The sequence below is a fragment of the Nyctereutes procyonoides genome, unplaced genomic scaffold (genome assembly GCF_905146905.1).
Source record: "Nyctereutes procyonoides isolate TBG_1078 unplaced genomic scaffold, NYPRO_anot_genome, whole genome shotgun sequence".
Classification (NCBI taxonomy): Eukaryota; Metazoa; Chordata; class Mammalia; order Carnivora; family Canidae; genus Nyctereutes; species Nyctereutes procyonoides.
The window spans coordinates 3,691,155-3,717,919 of NW_026575030.1; the positions used below are offsets into that span (position 1 = coordinate 3,691,155).

Genomic DNA, 26,765 nt, shown 5'->3' on the forward strand with positions numbered 1-26,765 from the left:
GACAGTTTTTTTGCTTTTGGCTACTTTGGTATGTTTTTGTGAAGAAGTTTTTAATTTTTACATAGTTGAAATATCTTCTTCAGTGTTTAATGTCTGGATTTTAAATTATAGTTAGAAAGCCTCTTCTACTCCAGGGTTATAAAGTTTATGTTTAACATTTCTTCCTTTTTAATCTTTGATGCATTTAGATTTATATTACTTTACCATATATGATATATACCCAGTTGAATTTTTCCAGGTAGCTACAGCTTAGTTTTTTAAAAAATTGTGATAAAATATACACAACATAAGAACATTGTTAGGTATACAGCTTAATGGCATAATTGTATTCACGTTGTATTACAACTATCACCTCCATCTTAAGAACTTTTTCATTTTCCTGAACTGGAACTTGTATGTATGGTTTTTTTTGTTTGTTTGTTTGTTTTGTTTTGTTTTGTTTTGTATGTATAGTTTAAGAAAGTCTTAGTATGAAAAAGTTAGATTGGGGATCCCTGGGTGGCGCAGCGGTTTAGCGCCTGCCTTTGGCCCAGGGCGCGATCCTGGAGGCCCAGGATCAAATCCCATGTCGGGCTCCCGGTGCATGGAGCCTGCTTCTCCCTCTGCCTGTGTCTCTGCCTCTCTCTCTTTCTCTCTCTCTGTGTGACTATCATAAATAAATAAATAAAAAAAAAATTAAAAAAAAAAAAAAAGAAAAAGATTGATTTGAAATCTATTTGCATTATTATAAAACCTGAATTTGTGTGTGTCAATGAAAACAAGAACTTTTAGTTTAAATACAATGAACACATCCTTAAGTTATAGAGTTCAAGTTATCAAATGCCAACTAATTGAGAAAAAGGAGTTAAGTCAGAAAAAGTGAAACTCTTCTGTCATCTACTTGTACAACTTCTTCTCTGTGATAACTATCAAGAATTTTGAGACTGCACTATAAAATTGTATTAATCAAATTAGCCATTTCAGGTGTAAAATCTGACAGAATTAAGTTAGGTTAATGGAAGCTACTTTATATTTGAAAAACTTTAATTTGAAGGTTTTAAACAAATTTAGTACTTAATGTCTTTACTAATCATTTGTCGTTATTCTTATATAAAGAAAGTTTAAGTGAAGTTTAATATAAGCAAATCTCTTATAGCTATACCCAAATCTTTTCCTGTTTATTCTTACATGTTCTTCAGAATTACCATTTTTTGTGTGCGTTTAATGTACTGTTTTAGCTCTTCCTATAACTCAGCTCAATAGTTTCTTTAGGTCTTCCTAGACTCTATATCTCTCATCTCTCCTCCTTTCCCTGTGTAAATACTTCTCTGCTCACATAGAAACATTAAAATGTTTTTTATATGAACATTACATATCTTTTTTAAGTTTCAGAGTTCTGTAGTCCTTATTTTCTAAAATTTTTGTTACTTTTTTCTGTATACTTTCTGAACTTTGATTTTGTTAATTTTTTTGAGTATTTTCAAAGCTCAGTTTTAAAAAACAGTTTTTAAAGTTTGCTAATAGTATAAGAGAGTGGTTTTAAAGATTTACTTATTTTTAGAGAGAGAGCATGCACACGTGAGGGTGGGGGCAGAGAGGGAGAGAGAATCTTCAAGCAGACTCCCTGCTGAACACAGAGCCCAGCGTGGGACTTGATCCCTTGACCATAATATCATGACCTGAGATGAAACCAAGAGTCGGGCCCTTAACTGACTGAGCCACCCAGGCACCCCAAGAGAATGATTTTGAAGAGTCATATCCTTTATTATCATTTGGTTCTCACTCCACTAGAGAAAGTGTGACTTTTTTTGAGTTTAATCCAACTCAAGAAATCATTTCTAGATTTTAGGATAGGACGTTCTCTTTTTTTAAGATTGTATTCTATACTATACCACAAGCATTTCTCTTCAAGCTAGGAGCCAAGTTAATTTTTAGAGGCTAACCACCATTTTTAAGGGTCAGTAAAGTGGGACATTTCCCTTCATAGTTCTTAAAATTGGAAAATCATCAAATACTACAGATTAGCAGTTTGTATCCAGTGTATCCAGATGATTTTGTTTCTTTGAGATCTTATTTAAATTTTATTTTTAAAAAACTTTTTAATTTTTAAATTTTCTTTAAAGATTTTGTGTATTTGACAGATATAGATAGATAGATAGATAGATAGATAGATAGATAGATAGATAGATATTGGGATAAGTTGGCTCCCTGCGAAGCAGGTACACCCCCCACCCCCATGTGGGACTTAATCCCAGTACATTGGGATCATGACCTGACCTGAAGGCAGCTGCTCAACTGACTGAGCCACCTAAATGCTCCAAATCTTAATTAAATTTTAAATCCAGGGCAGTAGAACATTGGTAAATATATTTGGCTGTTTCCCTCCCAAAATTAGAAATTTGTTTGGCTATTTCTACTATATTTATAGTAGAAATGATTAAATGTTGTGGTATATCCATGTAATCGATATACTCTAGGTAGTTATTTTTGTCTTTTGGGAAAAGCACATTTGTTTTGATTATGATATGACTGTTCTGTATTCATTAGATTCTAATTTTGGTGTTTGTTCTGGAAGTAAGTGTTTGCTGAATATGCTCTACCTAGGAAATTTGATTTTGATCAGGAATGGAGTATTGATTAATCCGGTGAACTTGATAAATGGAGGTTTCATTGAGGGGATTTCTACTGTAATACGGTTTCTACTTCAAATATCTGACTGCCATATTTGGGAGATGGTGTGTATGTGCATGAAAATAACCACAGGCTTGTATAGAGTGGTTGTTGAAACAGAGTTTATTGAATGACAAATAGTTAAAATGATCAGGAAGGACTTCATGGAGGAGTCCTCTAAGTTGTGGTGAGAGCTTTTTGAGAGGGTGCAGTGTAAGCACAGATAACATGTGATGGGGAAATTGCAAGTCATTTAGAGGAAAGTGAGTAATAAGTGCATTGTGCTTTGAGCTGAGTTCATGGAAGCAAATGATGGAAGACACTTAAAAACTTTAATTGGAAAAAAAACTTTAATTGGGGCTTATTGTGAAGTACCTTAATATTCAGCTGAAGGCATAAGAATAATATATATAGATATATATATTTTATCTGAAAGGGACTTTAGGAACTACTAACAACGAATCATTTTATAGAAATGGGAACAAGTTTGTACTTAATCTTGTAGGCAGTACAGCTTCATTTCAAGATTTCTGAGTTAGGCAGTGATTTTTCGAGAGATTATTCTATTTGTAGGGGTCATAGAATTAGAAGTAAGGCATTCTGTTCTGTTAGGTATTGTGTATAATGACTTGAACTGCTATGGTGACTAATGGTAAAAAAAAAAAAGTGGAGGGATTAGATGAAATAATTAGGTATTCATCCTTCCAGTAAGTGTTAGAGAGTAGACTTTTAGGGTGATGTGGCTCAGTTTTAGATTGTCTTGCTTTTTAAGTCTTTGTTGTAATAAGATGTGTCAGTTCCAAGGTATACTGTTGGAAGGTTAAAAAAAATTTTCATATAGAGACATTGATACTTGAATTTTTCAGAGTGGGTAATGCATTCAGCACTGAGAGGAGAACATCTTCTGTAGTTGGAACAGTGTTAATATTAACAGTGTTAATATTGGCTCCTGGCATGAAATGAGTTGGTCTGTCCAGAAACTGTGAGCAGTTCTATGGTTAGGGAGACTCCTGTAGTGTGTCAAGGCGTCTTGGAAGGGTGGTCAGAAGCCAAATATTAAAGGAGCTCTTTTGTATTCCTTGCAAAGTTTTGTTTGTTTATTTTTTAAATGTGGGCAGTGGGGAATCTTGGAAGAGGTTTAGTCAGAGCATATCACATTTGGATCTGTTTATGTTTTCTCCTTATTTTTTAACAATTTAGCATATTTGGCATTCTTAGTTTTTGGACTTAGTTTTGGGACTAAAATATCTCCTAAAGAGAGCTTTTTAATTAGTAAAAAATTTGCAGATATTATTAGAATCTAAGAATTTCACAGCAGTTCACTTGCCTGCTGTTTAGCAGTGAGTTTGAATATGGAATAATATAAAATGTTGTTACTTTCTCTTTAAAGCCTGCTCATATTTAATAGGTTTTCATGCATAGCCATAGAAAAAGTCCACCTATCTTCTATGCAGCCCACAACATGGAACTTAAACTAAAAAGCTTATTAGCTTTTATAGTTCCTGATCATCATTGTTGCCATTATTTTGTTTTTGTAAGAATAGAGGCTGAATCCACTGTGGCAAAACCTTTAAAAATTACTTATTTTGAATAGTAGTAATTCATTCAAATAGTATGAAAAAATAAGCAATAAAAAAACTCCTTGTTACCCCTTCCTGTCACCTACCTAGTTCCCTCCCTGGAGACAAGCAGAATTACTGATAGCTTTATATTCTTCCAGAGATGCTCTGTGCCTGTACAGTCAAATATATTTTATATGTCCTTATCCCTCTCCCTTACTTTTGTACAAATATAGCATACTTGAAACATTGTTCTGTTCCTTACTTTGTTCAGTTAACACACTTTGGAGATAGTTCTGCATTAGTCCATAAAGAGTTTTTTCAATCTTTTTAATAGCTACATCATACAACAGTATAAATTTAGCATATTTGGTTTCTCATTTCATTTTTATTAAGTTACTTTAAGTCTCTTGCTGTTATAAGTAAGATTGTAGCAAATAGTTTTGTTATGTTATTTCACATATGAGTGAATTTTCCTGCAGGATCAGTTTCTAGAAGTGGAATTTCTTGTTAAAAGCTGTGGGTAGGGACTGCTGGGTGGCTCAGCACTTGAGCCTATGCCTTTGGCTCAGGGTGTGATCCCAGGATTTGGGACTGGAGTCCTGCATTGGGCTCCTTGCAGGGGGTCTACTTATCCTTCTGCCTGTGTCTCTGCTTCTCTCTCTCTGTCTTTCATGAGTAAATAAATAAATCTTAAAACCAAAAAAAAAAAGCTTTGGGTATAATTTTGGTATGACTTCGGAAAGTCGGGAAGTTTAAATGCATTGAGCTATGGGATTTTGTATATTTACTCACAGTGGAATCTTCATAGCAAATGGAAATGTGAGAAATAAATTCATAATTGCTAAGATACTCGGGAAATCCGTAAAATTTTCCTTTTTGTTTTGTAGATATACAAAACTAGGATATGCTGGAAACACAGAACCACAGTTTATCATCCCTTCCTGTAAGTATTCTTTTAAGTCACAAATAAGCTGATTTAAATATCATTTTTGTAATAAAGTAAAAAGATAATTGTTTCTGACACTGTATGAGACTTTATGTTTTAAAAACAGTTTGCTGAGTGTGACCTCATTTCCACACCTGTCAACATTCATTTTAGCTGTTTTATCAAATTTACCAAATGTCTCTTTTTAAAGACAAAAATAAATGAGCTGATAATTAAACAGTTTTCTGCTGAGGATACTGCTGTTAACAAACAGTGTGCGGATATAATTATTAAGTAGTGCATTCTCCATCACACACCTATTAAGAGTATTCTTTAATGTGTGGACATGATTACCATTTGCCAGGCCTGAGCTTATTGACAACCCTGATGAGAGTCCATGTTTCAAAATAAGGATGGCATCTCATTTTGGAGAGGTTGACTTCAGCTGTTTTTTAATGTCTTGTAACTTAGACTTTCACTGTTTTTATTTTGTCCTATTGTGGTTGACTACCCTTGAGGCTGACCATTGACTTTCAGTAGTTAGTAGTTTTTAAAAAATATTCTCACACTTGGTTTATTAGTGTTCTCATTTGTTAGCATGGATTATGCGTCTGGTTCTTGATGGACATACTTCTGTACTTTCAACTTTCAAGTGGTTTACCTTTTGTATGTTATATGGCAAAACTTCTGCTTGTCCTGCTGTGTGAAGGCTTGAACATAGTGGATGAAAAACTTTTGGAGCCATTGCTCAGTGATGCTGATTCTTAGTGTCACCATTTTTACACAGTAGTTATGCAACTGAGTATTTTTGTGTATTGTGTTCTTCTTAATTAATGAAAATAAGAAAGTGGGAAAATAAACATGCAAAGTAGTGAGAACAGCTTAGGTTTCAAGTCAGTGAAGTTGAGAACCAGTTAGAAATTATTAAGCTTGTCCAAAACTGCAGATCCTTAGTCTCTAATGGACACTTGTTGGACATGAGTAGGCCAGTGATTTTGTATCAATACAGCAAGAACAAAATTAAACATGAAGTAGAAATACACGGTCAAAATTGTATTTAAAAGGAGAGCTTTTGTTTATATACACACACACATATACACATGTGTATGTATTTTTAAAAAAGTTTAACTCTCCAGTAACCCGTTGGACTTTATACTTCTGATACGCTTTTGGTATACTTAATTATGAATTGATGTAGAACTTAGGCTACTACCAAGTGGTACAAACTTTCAGTTATAAAATAAGTAAGTCATGGAGATGAAAAGTACAGCATAGGGAATATAGTCAGTAATCATGTGAAAGCATTGTACAGTGACAGATCAGGTGTTTACCATGGTGAATGTTGAATAATGTGTAGAATTGTCGAATGAGTACATTATATATATGAAACTAATATGACATTTTATGTCCATTATACTTCAATTTAAAAAGAAGAGGAAAAAAGAATTTAAGCTACTACCTAAATCTAATTCATAGACTAGATTTTAGGTGATACTGATGAAATAGCTCATTCATGTGATGATAGTGGTCTTAGTTTGATGATACTTTTGTCCTTATGTTTTATTTATGCATGCTTTGTTTTCCATTCTGAAGGACAGGTGTGCTGTTTTGTTTTGTTTTACTTTTCTCCCACATTTATGTATGAATATATTGATGTTTATTTTAAGAATTTGGTGACAAATACTGGCTTTTTTGCTGACTAATATGGAAGTACTCTTGTGGACCTATAGTTGACTTTGGTTACATTTGAGTTTAGTGTTAGACCCTAATGTATATGTTAGTTTCCTAAGGCCATCATAATAAAAGCCAAAAACTAGGTGACTTAAAACATTAGAAACTTAAAGTTCTGGTGGCTAGAAATTCAAAATCAGGTGTCAGCAGAGCCATGATCTTGCTCACAGCTCTAGAGGAGAAACCTTCCTTCCTCTCCTAGCTTCTGATGTTTGCCGACAATGCTTGGTGTTACTGTACTTGTGTATGCATCGTCCCAGTCATGTGGCTATCTTTTCTCTGTCTTTACATTGGCTTCTCTATGTGGCTGAGTCAAGATTTCGTTTTTTTATAAGGACAACAGTCATCATGGATGAGGGCCCACCCTAATAATCTCATTTTAATTCAAAGACCCTATTTCCAAATAAGGTCAGATTCTGAGGTACTGGGGTTAGGGCTTCCATCATACCTTTGGGGGAGAAAATTCAACCCATAAAATGCTGCTTTTGTTATTTCATGATTTATAATCTATTATAAAGTGTTATGTTGTGATTAAACATGTATTTCATGAGATTACTGATGTTTTATGTTCTTAAGTGGCTGTGTTGTCTTTGTTGGAGACCCATAAAATCTTGATCTTTTGAAGCTTAGGAGCACATCACCCTTGTATCTAGTCTCTATTTTCATCTCTTTGCCAAAATATGCAATTTTAGTTATCATTGTCTTAGGAGAAGTTGCATCATGTTAAAAAATACATTTGTCTACTGAAAGAAGAGTTTTGATTTTGGAGTTTTTCAACCAATCTTAATGCTGCAAGTCCAGTGTTTAGAATCAGCAGATACAGTTGATTGCCACTGATAAGCACAGATACTTGATTTGAAAAGCTTGTTTATGTGGTTCAAGGTTATTTGCATACATCTTTATTTTTCAGGAAAGGTATAGTGAGCCATCTGGGTGTATATGTTCATTACGAATAAATTACCAGAAAAGCTTTCTAACATTTTGAAGGAGTAGATTGGATTTAGAATGTCATTCCTTCAGTATTTTCTAACTATCTTATTTAGGATATAATTAAGTGAAAGTGTAACAGTTGAATGCTAGATCAACTTAAGTGCATGCAGGTAATTATTTTGCATGAATGACTGCTTCACTCTACACATTCAGAAATTTATAACCTAAAAAACATATAGCAAGTTTTAGGTTAAGAACTGTTCTGGTTTGGGATGCCTGGGTGGCTCAGTGATTGAGTGTCTGCCTTGGCTTAAGACGTGATCCCAGGGTCCTGGGATTGAGACTCACATTGGGCTCAGGGTCCTGGGATTGAGACTCACATTGGGCTCCCTGCAGGGAACATGCTTCTCCCTCTGTGTGTCTCTCTCATGAATGAATGAATGAATGAATGAATAAATAAATAATCAATCTTAAAAAAAACTGTGTTGGGTTTCTAAAATTAATTAAGGGGATTGTGGGTTTTACCTAAGTGATTTGAAATTTGCCTTTGTATGTGTGATTAAAGTTTGACAGAACCATATGCCAGTGTTATTTTTAAATTGCCAGTCCATAATAGTGCAAATAGGAAGAAAGCTTTTAAAAAAAAAATTCTTCTTCCAGTTTTCCTATTTTCATTTGTTAGTGTTTTCAGTTTTTTCTTTCTGATTGTCCATCAAGCATATATGACTTGGTGGATTGTAATTTTACTCAAATCAAAATAGATCTTACATAGTTTTAAAAAATATAATTGAAACATTACCACAGCAGTATTTCTTTTTTTGGCTTTTTACACTTGAAGCCTTTGTCTCTGAATGGAAGTTGAGATTTCACTGTGTTAAAGCAAGTTTTGTCATCAGTTTCGTAAATTACCTTTGTGATTTACTTTAACAATTTATGTTAGATCATGTTTTAATAGTACTTTTTAATGAAAGAAATCTAAGTTAAAATATTTATCTCATTTAAAAAAAGCAAACTTTGATATGTATAAATAACTTACTTTTAAGGTATTGCTATTAAGGAGTCCGCAAAAGTGGGTGATCAAGCTCAAAGGCGGGTGATGAAAGGTGTTGATGACCTAGACTTCTTTATTGGTGATGAAGCAATAGAAAAACCTACATATGCAACAAAGGTATGTTTTTATGATTTGTATAAATATATTTTCTTTTAAAAATCAGCTTGTTCAATGGTGTTGCCATCTGGAATTTTACTCAGTTACAGGCCTAATACCCTTAATCTCTTCACAATAGAAATTTTTTTCCCTCCGTGGTTTCTCCCAACCTTGCTTTAACTCTGTTTTTTTCCTCCTCTAGAGGAAAATTTTCACCCATTCAAACGAGCATTATTTACTTTTCCTTAGTCACTAGATCTCAGAGCCATCAGTGTGAGTGGCTTTCTTTGATCTCCACATTGCCACATCTAGAGACATGTCTCTCCCATTTCTATTCAGGCTTATACAGTTTCTCTCTTTTGAAGCTTATGTCACCTGGAAATGCCTCTCTTCCTCTCTTTTTTTCCCTTTTCTTGTTCCTGATCCTGTCCTCTCTTTCCCTTTTTATTGAGGTATAATTGCTATATAGTAAAAGTACATAAGTCTTCCATTTTGTAGTTTAAAAATGTTTGTGACCTTGATCATAAAACTTCAGCATCTAGAGCAAATCTTGTAACCCTGAAGCTCTCTTTATGCCTATTCCCAGCCTTAGCACCCCTAGCCACTCTAAAAGGCAAACCCCATTGTGACCTTTATTATCTTATTTTGAGATATTGACTTTGCCTGATGTGTATGTTTTCTCCTTTGTACCTCTTTTATTCCCTTCTCATAATTTATTAAATTAATGAATAACTACTGTGTGTAGAACCTCACTAAGTGCTGAGAATACAGTGGCAAATAAGAAAAATGGCTTCACTGACTTCAAGGCTAGTATAATGAGGTGGAAAGGAAAACATCGAAGAAATAATTACAGGAATTATGGGGATTAGGGAAAGGAAAATGTAGGATGTTCTGGGAATATATATCAGGAGTGGCTAACTTAGTTTGTGAATTCAGGTGAGTCTTTGAGGAATATCTTTTAAGCTGAGGCTTGAATAAGACAGGAGTTAGCTGAGTGAATTCTGTAGGCAAGGTTGTTTTAGGCAGAGATTCTAATGTTCAAGAAGCCTTCAAAGTGTGAGGGAAACGGGAAATAAACAACTGATGTGCTTGAAGTGTAGAGAATGAGGTGGAAAGAAGTGAGGAGGTTGGGTATGTAGGGCAGGACAAGGTGGCTGGAAGTACTGTTAAGCCATGTGAAAGGATTTGAACTCTGCCCTATGGGCAACATTAATGGTTTTCACTAGAGGAATAATGTTAGTGACTAAAAGCACAAATATCAAAGTCAAAGTCTCTGTACTTGGGCTGGAAATCTGACTGTGTTACCTTCTAGCTTTGTGATATTATTCAGCAACTTGACCTTTCTGAGTTTCATTCATTTACTTTATCTGTAAAATGGAGATATTTCTAGTATTTCAGGATTGTTGGGAGGTTTGAATAAAGTAATGCATATAAAGCAGTTGTTAATGGTGCTTTGTTCCTAATGAATGAGCAATATGTGTTAGCTGTTTTTATTTTTTGGGAACACAGTATGATTCCAGGGAGACCATATTATAGCTGAGGCAAAGAATATTAGTGACTTGGATAATAGTGATGGCAGTGAGGATACTTAGAAACAGAAATTAGGTGTTTGTATATCTCACACACACACACTTAACTTTTATCATGGACAACTTCATATATATAAAAGTACAGAAAGGAGTGTAATATAGCAACTGCATAGCTTTGGCAGTTAATCAACCTGTGGCGAACCTTTGTTTTTTATCTGTAACTGCCCCCCTTTTCCTGAATATTTTAAGGTGAATCCAACATATATTTCATCTACAAATACTTTATCTCTTAAAGATAAAGAGCTTTAGGGGCATCTGGGTGTCTGAACGTTCAGCTGGTTGAATGTCTGCCTTTGGCTTAGGTCATGATCCCAGGGTCCTGGGATTGAGCCCCACGTCTGGCTTTAGCTCAGCGAGGGGTTTGTCTCTCCCTCTCCCTCTGCCATTCCCTCTCTGCTTGTGTGCTCTCTCACTGTCAAATAAATAATAAATAAAGTCTTAAAAAAAAAAAGCTAAAGACTTAAAAATATAAATACAACAGTTAAATACAGTGTGTGCTTTCTTAATATCTGCAATCCAGTCAATACATTTCTCTGATTATTTCTTATATTGGTTAATTTGTTTGAATCAAGATTTCATTGAAGTGTACTCCTTGGATTTGATTGACAAGTTGCTTACTTAGGTCTCTCTAAAGGTTCTTTACCCTGTGTGTGTGTTTCTTTTTTCTTTTACTTATGGAAAAAATTATTAGTCTTGTTAATTGTCCCATTTTCTGGATTCTGATGATTGCATTCTTTTGTCCTTTAACGTGATCCTCTTTCTATATTTATTTCTTTGCTGTAAAATGGTATTAAATCTAGAAGACTGATTAGATGTATATGAGTTATGGCTTAAAATTTTTTTTAAAAATTTTACTTTTTGCCACGAATGAAAAAATGGATATTTAAAGAGTAACAGGGAATGATTAACAAGATATTGGTGGTAAATACTACTTGAGGACAGTTTCCAGCTCCTTGATAGTCATCTTGCCTCTTATTTGTTGGGATTGAGAACATTTGAGAAGAAACACTTTTGACTGGGGTGGTTTAGGGAGAAAAGTTATGATAAGTTTAGTTTGGAATGTGTTATGTTTGAGATACCTGAGAGTTGTCTTTTACATTGCTAGGCAATATTTGGCTTTGGAGCTCAGAAACAAGACAGCTGGAGACAAATATTTGGAAGGTATCAATTAACCTCTAGAAAGGATGAGATTATTTAGGGAAATGTATTTGGAAAGAGGCCCAGGATGGAGCCTGTTCAACATACCATTTAGGTTTGGATAGAAGAGGAAAAACCTAGAAAGGAGACTGAGAAGCTGTGGTTAGAGAGACTGGGCTAAACAAGAAGGAATGTAAACTGTAGAATGGTGCTAAGCTATCAAATAAGCTAGCGCCCATATATTATTTCCTGTCTTTAGTTACAAGGATGCCATTTGTGAGCTTAATAATAATTTTAGAAGAGTGAGAACCATTGAGGCTGGGTAGAGGTAGGTTGGAAATGTTAGGCTAGGAAAAAATGACAGTAATATTCAGTGAAGCTTTTGGCTGTGATTGGGAAGCAAAGATAGTTGAATAGACAAGTTGTGCAGTTAAGATGGAAGAGATGTTTAAATGCTAATGTGAAAGAGCCATTAGATTTAAGTAGCAAGATAAAGGTGGAGTCCAATCCAGGTCCTAAGAAAGCTAGAGGGATGGGATCCAGAGCATAAAAGATCTAATTGATATATGGAGGGTCTCTTACATTATAAAAAAGTGAAACCGTTAAGTATGGAATCAGTTTTATAGATTTGGTGAAGGGATGTTAGATTCCTGACTGTTGGCCTCTGCTTTTTCTGTGAAATACAGGTGACATAATCTCTGCTGCCCAGGTTGTCGGGATAGGAAGTGAAATACAAGTAATAGGGAGAACATTTAAAATTATCATTGTAAAGAGTGAAGATGAACAGAGTAAGGGAAACGGTTGTCAGGCAAAGTTAGGTTCACTTGAGAATAGCAATTTAGTTTTAGCCACCTCGTTATGTAATGTATGTGACTTCAGTGTAATCACATTCTGGATATAGGCAAATTTGACATAGGGTCATGCTAGGTTGGGTTTTGATAGGTGGAATGAGAAAAGGAAATATGAATAGATGAAGTGATGGAGCATAAAATCTAAACTGTGTGCGCGTGTGTTTGTGTTTTCAGGTTTGATGGCTAGGGAATAATTTTACAAGAACCAGTGAACTGCAAGTTTAATTATGATCAAGAGTATAGTGGGCTGCTAGAATATGCTAGAAGAGGAGGTTGTGATCCAAGAGGGGTATATTTGGATTTCAGGAATTTAGAGATGTGATAGTGATACTAAGATATAAACTGCGGCCAGAATGAAAAAGACATCTTTAAAGATGATGAAGTCAGTAAGCTAAGAGGCCAGAGTTTTTCTGCAGTGAATCTGTTCTTTTAAACACATTTTCAAGTCTTCCAAATGCTGCAAACCAGAACAATAAAGCTTCTTTCAATCTTTATTCCTAATCTTTTCCTCAGTCTCTTAGCTGTTGTTTTCCTCTTTCTTTTAAAACCAAACTTCTTGGGGCACCTGGATGGCTCAGTGGGTTAAGCATCTGCTTTTGATTTTTGCTCAGTTCATGATCTCAGGGTCCTGAGGTTGGGTTCAGTTGGCTTGAGATTCTTTTCTCCCTCTCCCCCTGCTCACCCCTGTGAGGTCCCTCTCTGCCCCTCTCTTATCAAATAAATAAAATCTTCAATCCCCCCCACCAGCAACGTTTTATTTAGTCAGATTATTTTAATACAGATTAAACTCTTTGTTAAATGCAGTTGCATATGATAATCTTCATCCTTCTTGATTGTCTATCACAGGATTGCTTTGATGATTCTCTTAACATTTACATTATGTATTTTAATTGAATCATCTGAAAATGTTGTTGGAATAATTTCATTGATCTCTAAATAGTAAAGTATGCGTCTCCTAAGGATAATCTACATCATTAAATCACACATGAAAAATGCTGTCCTGGTTTAATATTCTCCTTTTTTGGTAGTTTTATTTACTTTTGATATTAATAAGATCTCATTTGTGTTTTGTTTTGATAGTGGCCAATTCGCCATGGTATAGTTGAAGATTGGGACTTGATGGAAAGGTTTATGGAACAAGTGATCTTTAAATATTTAAGGGCAGAACCAGAAGATCATTATTTTCTTTTGGTAAGTACAAATTATAATTTCACCAAGGACATTTTTGAAAAAAACATAATGAGAATGTTTTCATCACATTTATACTCACTAGGGCATACTTTGTTGTTTATTAAATTGTTCTGTCTAAAAGACTTCATTATAATGCTGTATTGTCTTTAAGATTATCCACTTCTGGGTTCCAATAGTTACGATACATTGAAGCACCAAGGTTTAGGCACTTATTAGAAAGTTCTTTTCATAATTAATATGTAATCTTTATGATAGGAACAGTAAGGTTCAAAAAATATTTGGGAATATGGCTCTTTGCTTTTTTAAATAACTCATCTGATTATTATTTTATTGGTAATTCTTGGCAACAGAAATACAATATATAGTTTACAAAAATCCAATGCTGTAAGATTTAAAACAAAAAAAATAGCACTCTCCTTTCTCACCTTTCCCAGCCTTTGATTCATAGTCTCTAGAGACAAGCACTTTAAATTTTTAAAGAGCTTTTTATGATCATTATCTCATAAATTTAAACATGTTTTCTATTTCTTATTTTTTTAAATATTAGACACTAATGCTTTCTAGTAGGAAAGGTGAGGATATTTTGTTCCTTTTATCCTCCTTCTCAACATAGAATCCCTATCTTCCCCCCTCCCTATAGTATAGTTACATGGAATCAATATTCCATTGATTTTATTTTACTGTAATTCGTGAATATTGTTTATAGACCATAAACATAAAGTTGAACGAACTTTATGGTAGATACCCACATATACATAACCTAGATGCAAGTATTAATTTTATTATAATTACTTTATGATGTCTAGCAGGTTATCCATCCATCACTCTATTTTATATTTTTAATTACTTCAGAATGAGTTGTAGATGGGGTAATTTCACCCCTAAGTACACTAGCATGCATATCACCAACTAGAGTTCATTATTTATAGTTCTTTTATGTATATAAAGTTCACAAATTCACATGCTATAGAATGTACAAATCTTAACTCTAGCATTCTATGAGTATTGAGCAGGCATTGGCAAACTTTCTCTGAAGGACCAGATAGCAAATATTTTTGGCTTTGAATGCCATATGGTGTCTGTTGCAGCTACTGAGCTCTGCTATTGTAACAGGAAAGCTGCCTTAGACAGTATTTCAGTGTGTTCCAATAAAATTGTATCTACAAAAACAAGTGATGAGATGGATTTGTCTTACAGGATGCATGATGTTGTTTGCCATCTCCTGATTTTAACAGATGCATACATTTGTGTAAACAAAACTCTTGTCAAGATAGAGAACATTTTTTTTTAAGATAGAGAACATTAACACCAATAAAAAATAAATTAAAAAAATAAACAAAAGTAATCTAAAAAAAAAAGATAGAGAACATTACTATCAGCCTAGAAAGTTTTCTGATGTCCTTTCCTGATTAATTCCTGCCCCTATGTGCTAGAGGGAACCACTGTTCTGATTTTTTCCAGCGTAGATTGGTTTTGCTTATATTTGAAGTTTATATAAATGAAATTATACAAGATGTGCTCTTTGGTAAGACTTCATTCAGCGTAATCTTTGAGACTCATCCACATTGTTTCATATACCAGTAATTTGTTGCTGGGTCAGATTCTATGGTATGAATATGCCTCACTATCCATTTTCTTGTTGGTGATTACCTGGACTGTTTCCAGTTTTTGACTATTAAGAATATTTTGGTTACTACAAACATTCTTAAATCTTTTTGTGGACATACTTTCATTTGTCTTGTATAAGTACCTAGATAGCAAATTATTCTATTATAGGATAGGTGTGTGGTTGGTTTTATAGGTAACATTCAGAACTTTTTCCAAGGGGTTGTACCTTTTTGCACACCCACCAACAATGTGTTAGCAATCTGGTTGCTCTATGTTCTATCCAACATTGGTGTGTCAGTCTTTTTAATTTTAGCCATTCTGGTGGGTGTGTAAGATTTTTCATTTTGGTTTTAATTTGCATTTTCCTGATGACTAATGATGTTGAGCACTTTTTCATGTGCTTATTAGCTTTTTGTATATTTTCATTGGGAGGGTTTCTTTTTTTTTTTAATTGGGAGGGTTTCTGATTGTATTTTATTTTATATAGAGCTTTTGTTTTTCTTGGAGTTTATAATTTAACTGGCTTGGCTTTTTCAGTTTGCTTTATCTTATATGTACCTATCACTGAGTTATCTCCAAAGCTTTTTTTTTTAATTTTTTTTATTTTTAATTTTTTTTTAATTTATTTATGATAGGCACACAGTGAGAGAGAGAGAGAGAGGCAGGCGAGACACAGGCAGAGGGAGAAGCAGGCTCCATGCACCGGGAGCCTGACGTGGGATTCGATCCCGGGTCTCCAGGATCGCGCCCTGGGCCAAAGGCAGGCGCCAAACCGCTGCGCCACCCAGGGATCCCTATCTCCAAAGCTTTGAACATAGTTCCAAAACTCTTTCAAATAAGTTTAAACACATCAGGTAGTTTAGCTATTAAAAGGTTTTATGGAGATGCCTAGGTGGCTCAGCGGTTGAGCATCTGCTTTTGGCTCAGGGCATGATCCCACGGTCCCGGGATCGAGTCCCACATCAGGCTCCCTGTGTGTAGCCTGCTTTTCCCTCTGCCCCTCTCTCTCTGTGTCTCTCATGAATGAATAAATAAAATCTTTAAAAAAAAAAAAGGTTTTACGTACATACAGAGTCTACTCTAAGTTGACCATTGTCTTTAAAACTTTATAGTATTTTTTGGGGATCCCTGGGTGGCGCAGCGGTTTGGTGCCTGTCTTTGGCCCGGGGCGCGATCCTGGAGACCCGGGATCGAATCCCACATCGGGCTCCCGGTGCATGGAGCCTGCTTCTCCCTCTGCCTGTGTCTCTGCCTCTCTCTCTCTCTCTCTGACTATCATAAGTAAATAAAAAAAAAAATTAAAAAAAAAAACTTTATAGTATTTTTTAAATTAACAAAAAATGTTTTAACTGGCAATGAATTCAAGTGTTATCCATGTTTCTTTCTGTAATTTGTGCCCTTAAAATTTAAGGAATCATTCTTACCTCAAGGTCAAAAACATTATTCTTTTATATTTTCTAAAGTTTAAAAGGTTTGCCTTTCAGTTTAAATATTTGAGATAACAAAAAAGATTGTCAAATCTGATTCATAAGAATCAGAAGTTTTGCTCTGTTTCATGGTTTAATAATTTAAATGGTTTAATCATGAGGCATAGGTGAAACATGAAGTGTGGGATTGTAAGTACTGTTTCAGCTCAGTCCTCTCTTGCCTCATTAGAATGTATTCTGGCCCAGACTTAATCTGCAGGTTTCTAAATGATGTATGTGAACTGAAGAGAACTGTGTAAATATCTCCATTTTAATACTCTTAACAGTTATATAACTTAAATAACATTTTTCCCAAAAGCCATGGCATAAATTTGTAGAATCTTAGCTTATTTACTTTAGTTGTAGATAGACTAGGTACATCCTGCTAAAAACCTTTCATAGATGAGAACTCTGCCACTAGCAAACACCATTGGTATTTCTCCCTGGGGATCTGTCATTACCCTTTTATAAGATGATTTGACTAGGTCTTTTATTCTTTTTATCAGTGTTTAATGGGGTAACATAGGGATTCCATTTCTTTTTTTGTGTGAATAACTATATTGTTTCCATATATGTATACATCTGTTTGAATTCTTTATATAGTTTCTCTTTGGTCTATATGTCTATCTTTGTACTTCTAAGTTTAAGATTTTTAAATAAAATTTTTGACATAAATTATCTTATTTAAAAATTGCCTATAAAATTGTCAAAATAATCTGGTCTTGTCTATATTCAATTTAATAGACTGAACCTCCACTGAATACTCCAGAAAACAGGGAATATACTGCTGAAATAATGTTTGAGTCCTTCAATGTTCCAGGCTTGTACATTGCTGTGCAGGTAAGCAAGTTCATAAGTCAAGATAAGCTTGACTCTTGAATTTTTATCTGGTTTAATTCACTCTTAAAAATACATATATTTTTTATAACCTTGAGGCATATCATAGCTCTCTCTTGAATCAATAATTTAGAAATCATAGGAAATAGAGTTAGCAAAAAAGAAATGTTGAAGGAAGTAAATTAATGATCTTTAGATAATTCAAGGCTTCTCATGGGACAGAAATAAGGAAAGTAATATTTATCGAGTGTTTCTTCTAGGTCAAAAATTTTATATACATAATCGTTTATCCTTGAAACATTCATTGTGTCCTTATTTCATAGTTTGTTTTGGTTGACTTACTACTAGGTATATTTGACCACCTTCTCCTTTGTGCCTCTCTGTATTCTGTATATCATAATCCCCTGTACTGTTTTTCGAACATTTACTTTGTAAATGTATCTTCATGGACTGGCTTCTCTCCCACCTCCCAGGATCACAGCTCAGCTCTTATTTTTTCAACCTGTAGGGAATGTGATGCCTAGCATCTCACAAATGCTTAATATGTTTGTAAACTATTGTATAGTTCTCTTAGGTAACAATGATTATGGTGTGTGATTCTGTGTTAAAAAAAAAGGAGGATGGCCTAGATAACTTTCTAGGTCCCTTTCAGCTATTATATTGCAAGTAGGTAAAAATAAAGCCAGTTTAGCTCTGTTTTTAATTATTGGCTATGTATCTTGTTTGATGCTTGGATTGTATGAAATTCAGTTTTTAAAAAATGGGCTAGCTGTGTTAAGTTGTAAATTTAAAAGAATTATACTTTATTGCCCATGCCAATATTTTTCATAGAAAAATATAATTTCACCAACTTTGTTTCCCAACTAAATAGTAATATTTAGAAGTGTATAATGGCTTTTTTGGTGGTTAAATTATAATGGCTTTTTTGGTGGTTAAATAACTTGTTATATATTCTTGAATGCATGTCGCATTGAGAAAATTTGGAGCTAATCTCATGATAGAGATACTTGTTTATAGCTGTCTGTCTATAGAGGAACTGGTGATTGGGTGTTTGTATTTCTTTACCTTACTTACACTTTATTTTGTGGTTTGTATACAGCCTAGCCCATATAAGCATAGAGTCCTGGCATTCTTAGTATTGTCATACTTCATATTAGTCTTCCCCATTCTTGCCCTCATAAAAACATGGAAAATATACAAATATGCCCCTAAAAGTAAATACAAGCCTGTAAGTTTGTCTTAAAACGATGTGAATAATTTTATTGCATAATATAAATTAATTGTGTATTCTCTTGCCAAAGATTACTGTAGTTGACCCTTGAACAACACAGGTTTGAACTGCTTAGGTCCTCTTATATGTGGATTTTTGAAAATAAATACAGTACTGTAAGTGTTTATCTTCCTTACCATTTTCTTAACATCATTTTTTCTCTAACTTATTTTATTGTAAGAATACAATATACGATACAACCTAAACAAAAAAAATCTGTGTCATTTGACTGTTTATTGGTATGGCTTCTGGTCAACAGTACACTACAGTTTTGGGGAGTTAGAAGTTATACTTGGATTTTTAATTGCTTGTGTTGGAGGGATCAGTGCCCCTAACCCTGTTGATGTTGAAGAGTCAGCTGTACATTTAAAATTTAAATACTCCATTGAAATTTTTTTCTATTAACTTTTTATGCTTGTTTTTATTTTCTTGCTTGTCATATTTCTTTTTGTCTAAGGCTGTTCTTGCCTTAGCTGCATCTTGGACCTCAAGACAAGTAGGAGAACGGACATTGACCGGTACAGTAATAGACAGTGGAGATGGTGTCACTCATGTCATTCCTGTGGTAAGAATATTTTAAAATTACCACACAATCCTATCAGATAACAAATTGGTGAATTGGATATTCCTATGTTTTGTTTTTTTTTCTTTTCCTTCTTTTCTTGCTTTCTTTTAAATTAATGGAGTATTTTTTTTTTATAATTCTACTTTATTTTAGTAGACTTATTAGCTATGTTCTACTTCTTTGTTACTGTCATTTGCTTATTTTTTGGTGGTTGCTTTAGGGTCTATATATAATAAACATCTCTAACTTATCTAACCACAAATAATGTTCTATTTTATGAATAGGAAGTGTACAACAACGTACTTCTGCACTGTAGTTGTCACTATTTTACTTCTACGTGTTATAAACTTTATAGTATGTTATTAATTTGTTTCATTTTAAGTGGTTTTAGTTCTCTTAGGGCTGGTATAACAAAATACTACAGACTGAGTGGCTCAAACAATAGAAAATTAATTTTTTCACAGATGGAGGCAATAAAATCTGAGATGAAGGTGTTGGCAGGGTTGATTTTTTTTTTTTTCCTGAGGCTTCACTGTGTGTCTCTTATCTAGATGGTCTAATTTTCTCCATTTGTCTGCACATCGTCGTCTTGTGTGTCTGTGTCCCAATCTTTTCTTTTAAGAACATAAGTCATATCAGATTAGGACCCACTCTAATCATCTCATTTTAACTTGCCTCTTTAAAGTTTCTGCCTCCAAATATAATCACATTGTGAAGTATTGGGGGATAGCACTTCATAAGAATTTTGGGAGAGGTAGGACTTGTCAACTGAGACCAAATCGTCATCATTTAAAGAGATTTTGAAAAAGATAATTTTTTTTGTATATATGCACTTAACATTTCCAGTGCTTATTTCCTTTGGAAGGTCCAGATTTCCATCTAGCATCATTTTCTTTCTGCCAGAATGATGGCCTTGAGCACTGCCTTAAAAGGGGGGGGGAGGGAGTGGTGGATTCAATTAATTAATTAATTTATTTATTTTAGAGAGCATGTGGGGGTTGAGGGGGAGGGAGGGAGATGGCCAAGCAGACTCCCACTGAGCCTGGAGCCATCTGTATGGGACCAATCCTGCAACCCTGAGACCATGACCTGAGCTGAAATCCTGAGCCACCCAGGTGCCCCTGTCCTTTAGCATATATTAGTGTACTGGTCTACTGATTGTGAACTCTTGGACCTTATGTACATTCTTTGAAAGGGTATTTTACGTACATTTTTGAAAGGTATTTTTACTTGGTGTAGAATTTTATATGTTGATAGTTTTTTCCTATTAGTATTTTAAAGATGGACTTCTACTGTCTTTTGGCTTACATTGTTTCTGAAAATAAGTCTGTTGCCAGTGCTATGCTTGTTTCTTTGTGCTATTTCTTGTCTAGCTGTTTTCAAGATTGTGATGTACCTAAATGTGTTCTTTCCTTCCCCCTTCCATTTCTTCTCCTTGGATTTGTTGAGCTTCTTGAATTTATAGCTTTGTAGTTTTTATCATACCTGAAAAGTTTTTCCTGTATTATTTCTTCACATTTTTTTCCCCCTTCTTTTCCTCCTTATCCTTAGGTACTCCAGTTACATGTCTCTTAAGCTGCATGAAGTTGTCTTACAGTTTTACTAATGCTCTGTTCATTTTTTTCCTGATCTTTTCTTTTTCTGTTTCATTTTGAATAGTTCTTTGTCTTCAAGTTCACTTTTTTCTTTATTGATCTGCTATAATGACATTTACGGTATTTTTTATTTCAGATATTTTATTTTTCTCTAGAGAAGTTTTCTTTGGGTCTTTTTTATATCTTCCTTTCTCTCTGGCTCACATTTCCATTGATCTTCTTCATCATGTGGAACATATAGTAGTAGTTTTAATGTCCTTGTCTACTAATGCTATTATCTTTGATATTTCTGTTTCTTTCTCTTTTAATTTTTCCCCCCAGTCAAGGGTTATTTTCTAGTTTCTTTGCTTGCTTATAATTTTTCATTGGGTACTATATGTTCACATTGTTATGTCCTAGATGTGGGGACTTTTAAAAATCTTTTCTGAGGGTCCCCCCCCCCCCCCGGGACATAGTTATTAGAAGTCAGTTTGATCCTTTCAGCGGCTCCTTTTAACTGTTATTGAGCAAATCCAGAACAATCTTCTGTTTGGTTTTACTTTGTATCCACTCTTGAGGAAATACTCTTCTGAGGATTTTACTCAGTGCCATGTGTTTGAGGTCTTTAAACTCTGGCTAAATGAGAACGTAAACTATTCCCAGCTCTGCGTAAGCTTGGGGATTATTTTTGTTCCTACCTTTCCAGAGGTTCTTTCTCTGGCCTTGATGGTTTCCTAACATGAATGTATGATTACTAGTCAGCTAAGGTGTTACTTTGTACATCTCAGAGCTCTGGGTCAACTGCAGCTCTTTCAGCCATTTTGACTTCCCTGAAATCTAAATTCTGTATCCTCAACTTAATGAGACTATTTGACTCTTCTTGGGCTCTCTCTCCTGTTACCACTGTCTGGGAACTCTTCCTAGGCAATGAGATGGGATGTTTATAGCACTCATCTTATTTGTTTTCCCTTCTCATTGGGAACTCTGCCCTAGTCTGCCTGTTCAGAGTCTGAAAACTGTATTTCATTTACTTTGTCCTGTTTTTAAATTTAAGGTGAGAGGATATATAGCCAATCCCTAATACTCTGTCATGGATGGATGAGGACATTCTTAATGTTCTTCGTTAATGAAATTTAATTTTGTTACATTATATTTTGTACTTCTGACTCCTGTCAGTACTTTTATGAATTCATTGTATAGAATTTAATTATTTGACATTATGGTACTGCATAGAATGCTTCAGTCTTGTGAAATTGCTGCCTACTTCATTAGGAAAAATGAGTTGGTGGATTAATGGTCAAATTTCCTCCAATGCTACCTAAATTGTTTACTTGAAGTAATAAAAGATTTTAAAATAATTTCCTATCTGGTCTGCTGTCAAAACATTTAAAACTTCTGAAACTCATTATTTTCATGTTCAGTCATTTCAGTCTTACTTAGAAACTCTTACCAGTAAAAGAATAATTTAAAATAAAAAAAATACCTAATAAACAACCAACACCCACCTACCCCAATCTCCCCCCCCCCCCACTCCTCACCCTTTCCCCTCCACAATTCCCACCCCACCATCTCCCAACCACTAACAACTTAACAAAATCCACAACTCTACCCAACTCAAAAAAAAACCCCCACAACATAATTATAATAAATTACTACAACCACAAACAACATCCCCCCCCCCCCCAACACCCACAACCCCAACCCAACACCAACCCACCAACACCACACCCCCCCCCCAACCCCACCACACCCCCCACCCCCCCCCCCCCCCCAACACCAACCCACCCAACCCCCCCCCCCCCCCCCCCCCCCCCAACAAACCACCCCAACCCACAAACCCAACCCCCCCCCCCCCCCCCCCCCCACCCCCCCCCCCCCCCCCCCCCCCAAAAACCAAACACAACCCCCACCCCCCCCACCCCCCCACCCCCCCCCCCCCCCCCCCCCCAACCAAAACCCCCCCCCCCCCCCCCCCCCCCCCCCCCCCCCCCCCCCCCCCCCCCCCCCCCACCCCCCCCCACCACACAACAACCCCACACCCCCCCCCCCCCCCCCCACCCCCCCCCCCCCCCAAATTTTTTTTTTTTTATTTTATTTTTTTTTTTTTATTTATTTTCCCCCCCCCCCCCCCCCACCCCCCCCATTTTTTGTTTACCCCCAAACCCCCCCCTTGTGTGGGGGGTGGGGGCCCCCCCCCCCCCCCCCCCCACCTTTCTCCCAACTGACTTTAATTTACATTTTTGTGATTTTTTTTTTCCCTATAGTGCAAATAATTAGTTCACTTCAGAGTCCTTGTATCTCGATTTCTTCATTGGATTCTTTATAGTAATCCTAACGTTTTTAAATCTGTAACCATTGGGCAGCCTGGGTGGCTCAGCGGTTCAGCGCCGCCTTCAGCCCACGGTATGATCCTGGAGACCCAGGATTGAATCCCATGTTGGGCTCCCTGCCTGGAGCCTGATTCTCCCTCCTCCTGTGCCTCTGCCTCTCTCTCTCTCTGTGTCTCTCATGAATAAATAAATAAAATCTTAAAAATCTGTTAAAATTTCTTAATATATATAATTGTTTCATTTCACTGTAGAATAGAAGTGCTGTGTTTGGCTCAGGTGATATGGTAAATAGAAGAAAAATGTGAAAGCTATTTAAGATAATTGAATAATTTGTTTTTATAAAAGTCTCTGTTAGATCAGCGCTTCATGTAAGCTGTCAAAATACTTAGCATTACTTTTTAAATTTATCATTTACCAACATACCTAAAAAAATTTCAATGGGTTTTTCATATGTTTTCAGTATGTGAAAGCAAAACTGCCCCAGCAAAAATAACTTTATTTATTTGTCTATCTTTGCCTGATTATAGAGTTTCTTTCCCTCTTCAAGATTAGGAATGAAAAGGAACTCACAACTTCCTAATAGTAAAGGGATTACAAAATGGCTGCCAAAACCCACCCAAGGGGTGGCATCAAAATTAAATCTGTAAAAAATTAACATGAACGGTACTGTTTCAGCATCTTTGGGAAGCCTGTGGAGTTTAAAAAACAAAAGCACCAAGGTTTCAAATCTGTTTTAGAGAATACTGATACTCAGGCTGAATGTCTTTTAAGAATTATTTCCATGTAATTCCTACTTCCAAGGTTTGGAGAAAAAGAACCTACAATAACATAATCAAATTGTCCTTTGTTTTCCACATTTTTTTCTTTTATGTCTTTTGATTATAAGTAATATTTGCATCTATTTGGATTGGATTTTCTTGATGTACAAAAATCTGTGAAATGTGTGTTTTTCTTTTAAGAAAAAATGAGACTTGGATTCAGGAGTTCATAAGTTGCAAATAGAATGTTATAACCCGTGACATTTTTGAATTGAATTTTTGATGAAAACTTTTATATAGGACTTATAACCAGATATGCAACAATTTAGCATTGTAGGTGATACAGTAAAGAACAAGTTTTTATTTTCAGTCTTTTTTTTTTTCTAGTTTACTTAGACCATATTCAGTTTTGTTCTAGAAAAGTATTAAGGAATAAAGGTCTATATTAATTTGTAGGTTATATTGACTATTATTTATTCTCCAATCCTGTGTGTATTTTATATTTTCTCCTCTCTAGAATGCAAACTCCATTACTTAAACAGTATAAAATGCTGAATGACGTTAATGAATGTTTTCATGAAATAATCTTGAGATATAGATTGTCTCTTTAGTTGGTCAAGTCTTAATTTATATATGAAGCCAGGAATTATGTGTAGGAGATGAGTTTTGTTGAGTTGTACTAACCATATACTAATATCCTAACAAAAAATTTTCTTGAACTTAATTTCTTTACAAAGATATTTGTTCTTTTGATTCTTTTGAAAGAAAATGTATCATTCTTTTTTACTCTTCATAAAATGAGGAAATAATAACTCATTTCTTTGTTTTCCTAGGAGCGCTATAGTTATGTCTGCCCAGATTTAGTAAAAGAATTTAACAAATATGACACAGATGGATCAAAGTGGATTAAGCAATATACTGGAATCAATGCTATCTCAAAGAAAGAATTTTCTATTGATGTTGGTTATGAGAGATTCTTGGGACCCGAAATCTTTTTTCATCCAGAGGTAAATTTTTTTTTTTTTAAAGATGGAATTCTTTTGAAATATTCAGAAATTATCAGTCATCTAGAAGAAATTTAGTAAAGAGTTAATCTTAGGACCTTTCTTTTGTATACTAAAATGCTGTAGTGAGTTATCATTTTTAAGAGGAAAATTTGCCTATGTTGAAATAGGCTAAACAAGTTACTGTTTTTAATACATTTAGAAAAATAAAACTTGTATTTTTAATATTTGTGGCTTATGTGGGGTCATGAAAAGAGGAGAACCTTTAAAACTTATGACCATTAAAATAAAATATTTTGGGAAAAGTTTTAGAACTACCAGTGCCCCCATATAAAATGACCATTGAACCAAGAACCATTAGTTGACTATCATAACAAAATATTTACTGGTAAAATAGTTTTCTGTCTCTTTGAAATGTTAGTAACATACAGGTTTTATTATATAACAAATATGTACTTTTAATAATGAAAAATTCTTCCAGTAACTTAGTATAAGAAATTTATTAATTGGGGATCCCTGGGTGGCGCAGCGGTTTGGTGCCTGCCTTTGGCCCAGGGCGCGATCCTGGAGACCTGGGATCGAATCCCATGTCGGGCTCCCAGTACATGGAGCCTGCTTCTCCCTCTGCCTGTGTCTCTGCCTCTCTCTCTCTCTCGCTCTCTGTGTGACTATCATAAATAAATAAAAAAAAAATTAAAAAAAAAAAGAAATTTATTAATTGAATTACTAAATGCCTATTGTGATTCTTTGGCATTAAAAATAGTTATTTTACAATATTATTTAATCATTTAGCAAATAGTAAGTGAATACAATTTTCATGGTCTCAGTTTAAGCGTGGAATATTTAAAGATGAAAAACGATTTTATATTGCTCTTAGCTCAGAGAATAAGGGAGATGAGTTTCTAAACAAGTATATTTGCTTTAATAAATGCATGGGTTTGCAAAGGGCATAGGAACAAAGAGCATCTAAATCTGCTTGGGAGAACTAGGAATATTTCTTAGAGGAGGTGACAGTTGACCAGAGACTTCAAGGGTAAGGGTGAATAGGTATTTGTCAGGTATGTTAGGGGAGTATCTTTATGGCAGAGCAGATAGGCTGGGTAGAAATCTGGAATAGGAGAGAGCTAAGTAATAAAATTGTAAAGGAAGGGAGTGATGGGAAATGGGTCAGATAGGTGTTCATGAGGGACTACTATGCTAGAGAAAGGAGTTTACTGGATTCTGTAGTTGTGCAGAAATCTTGAGTGTAAATGACAATTATGTACAGTATTAAAAAGGTCACTCTCACTTTACTGGCTTGGATGGTTTGAAACAGGTGTGAATTATGTTGGAAACCGGTGAGTTGGGGATCCCTGGGTGTCTCAGTGGTTTAGCGCCTGCCTTCGGCCCAGGGCGTGATCCTGGAGTCTCGGGATTGAGTCCCACGTTATGCTCCCTGTGTGGAGCCTGCTTCTCTCTCTGCCTGTGTCTCTGCCTCTCTCTCTCTCTCTCTCTCTCTCTGTCTTTCATGAATAAATAAATAAAATCTTTAAAAAAAATAAACAAGTGAGTTTATTGCAGTTTCCAGATGAAGGATAAGTAATGTCAGCAGGTCAATTAGAATGAGAAAGAGGTAAGAGAAAAGCAATGGAATCAACATGA

The 26,765-nt window shown here is 35.0% G+C and overlaps 1 protein-coding gene across 1 annotated transcript in view; it reads left to right on the forward strand.

The window, feature by feature from the left end:
* ACTR3 (actin related protein 3) overlaps positions 1-26,765 on the forward strand; it is a 58,757-nt gene that overhangs the window by 17,399 nt on the left and 14,593 nt on the right. The window contains exons 2-7 of the mRNA XM_055316546.1: positions 5,099-5,154; positions 8,841-8,965; positions 13,602-13,712; positions 17,531-17,626; positions 19,351-19,458; positions 24,954-25,127. Of these exons, the coding sequence (XP_055172521.1) occupies positions 5,099-5,154; positions 8,841-8,965; positions 13,602-13,712; positions 17,531-17,626; positions 19,351-19,458; positions 24,954-25,127 (670 nt within the window). The remainder of the gene's footprint in view (positions 1-5,098; positions 5,155-8,840; positions 8,966-13,601; positions 13,713-17,530; positions 17,627-19,350; positions 19,459-24,953; positions 25,128-26,765) is intronic.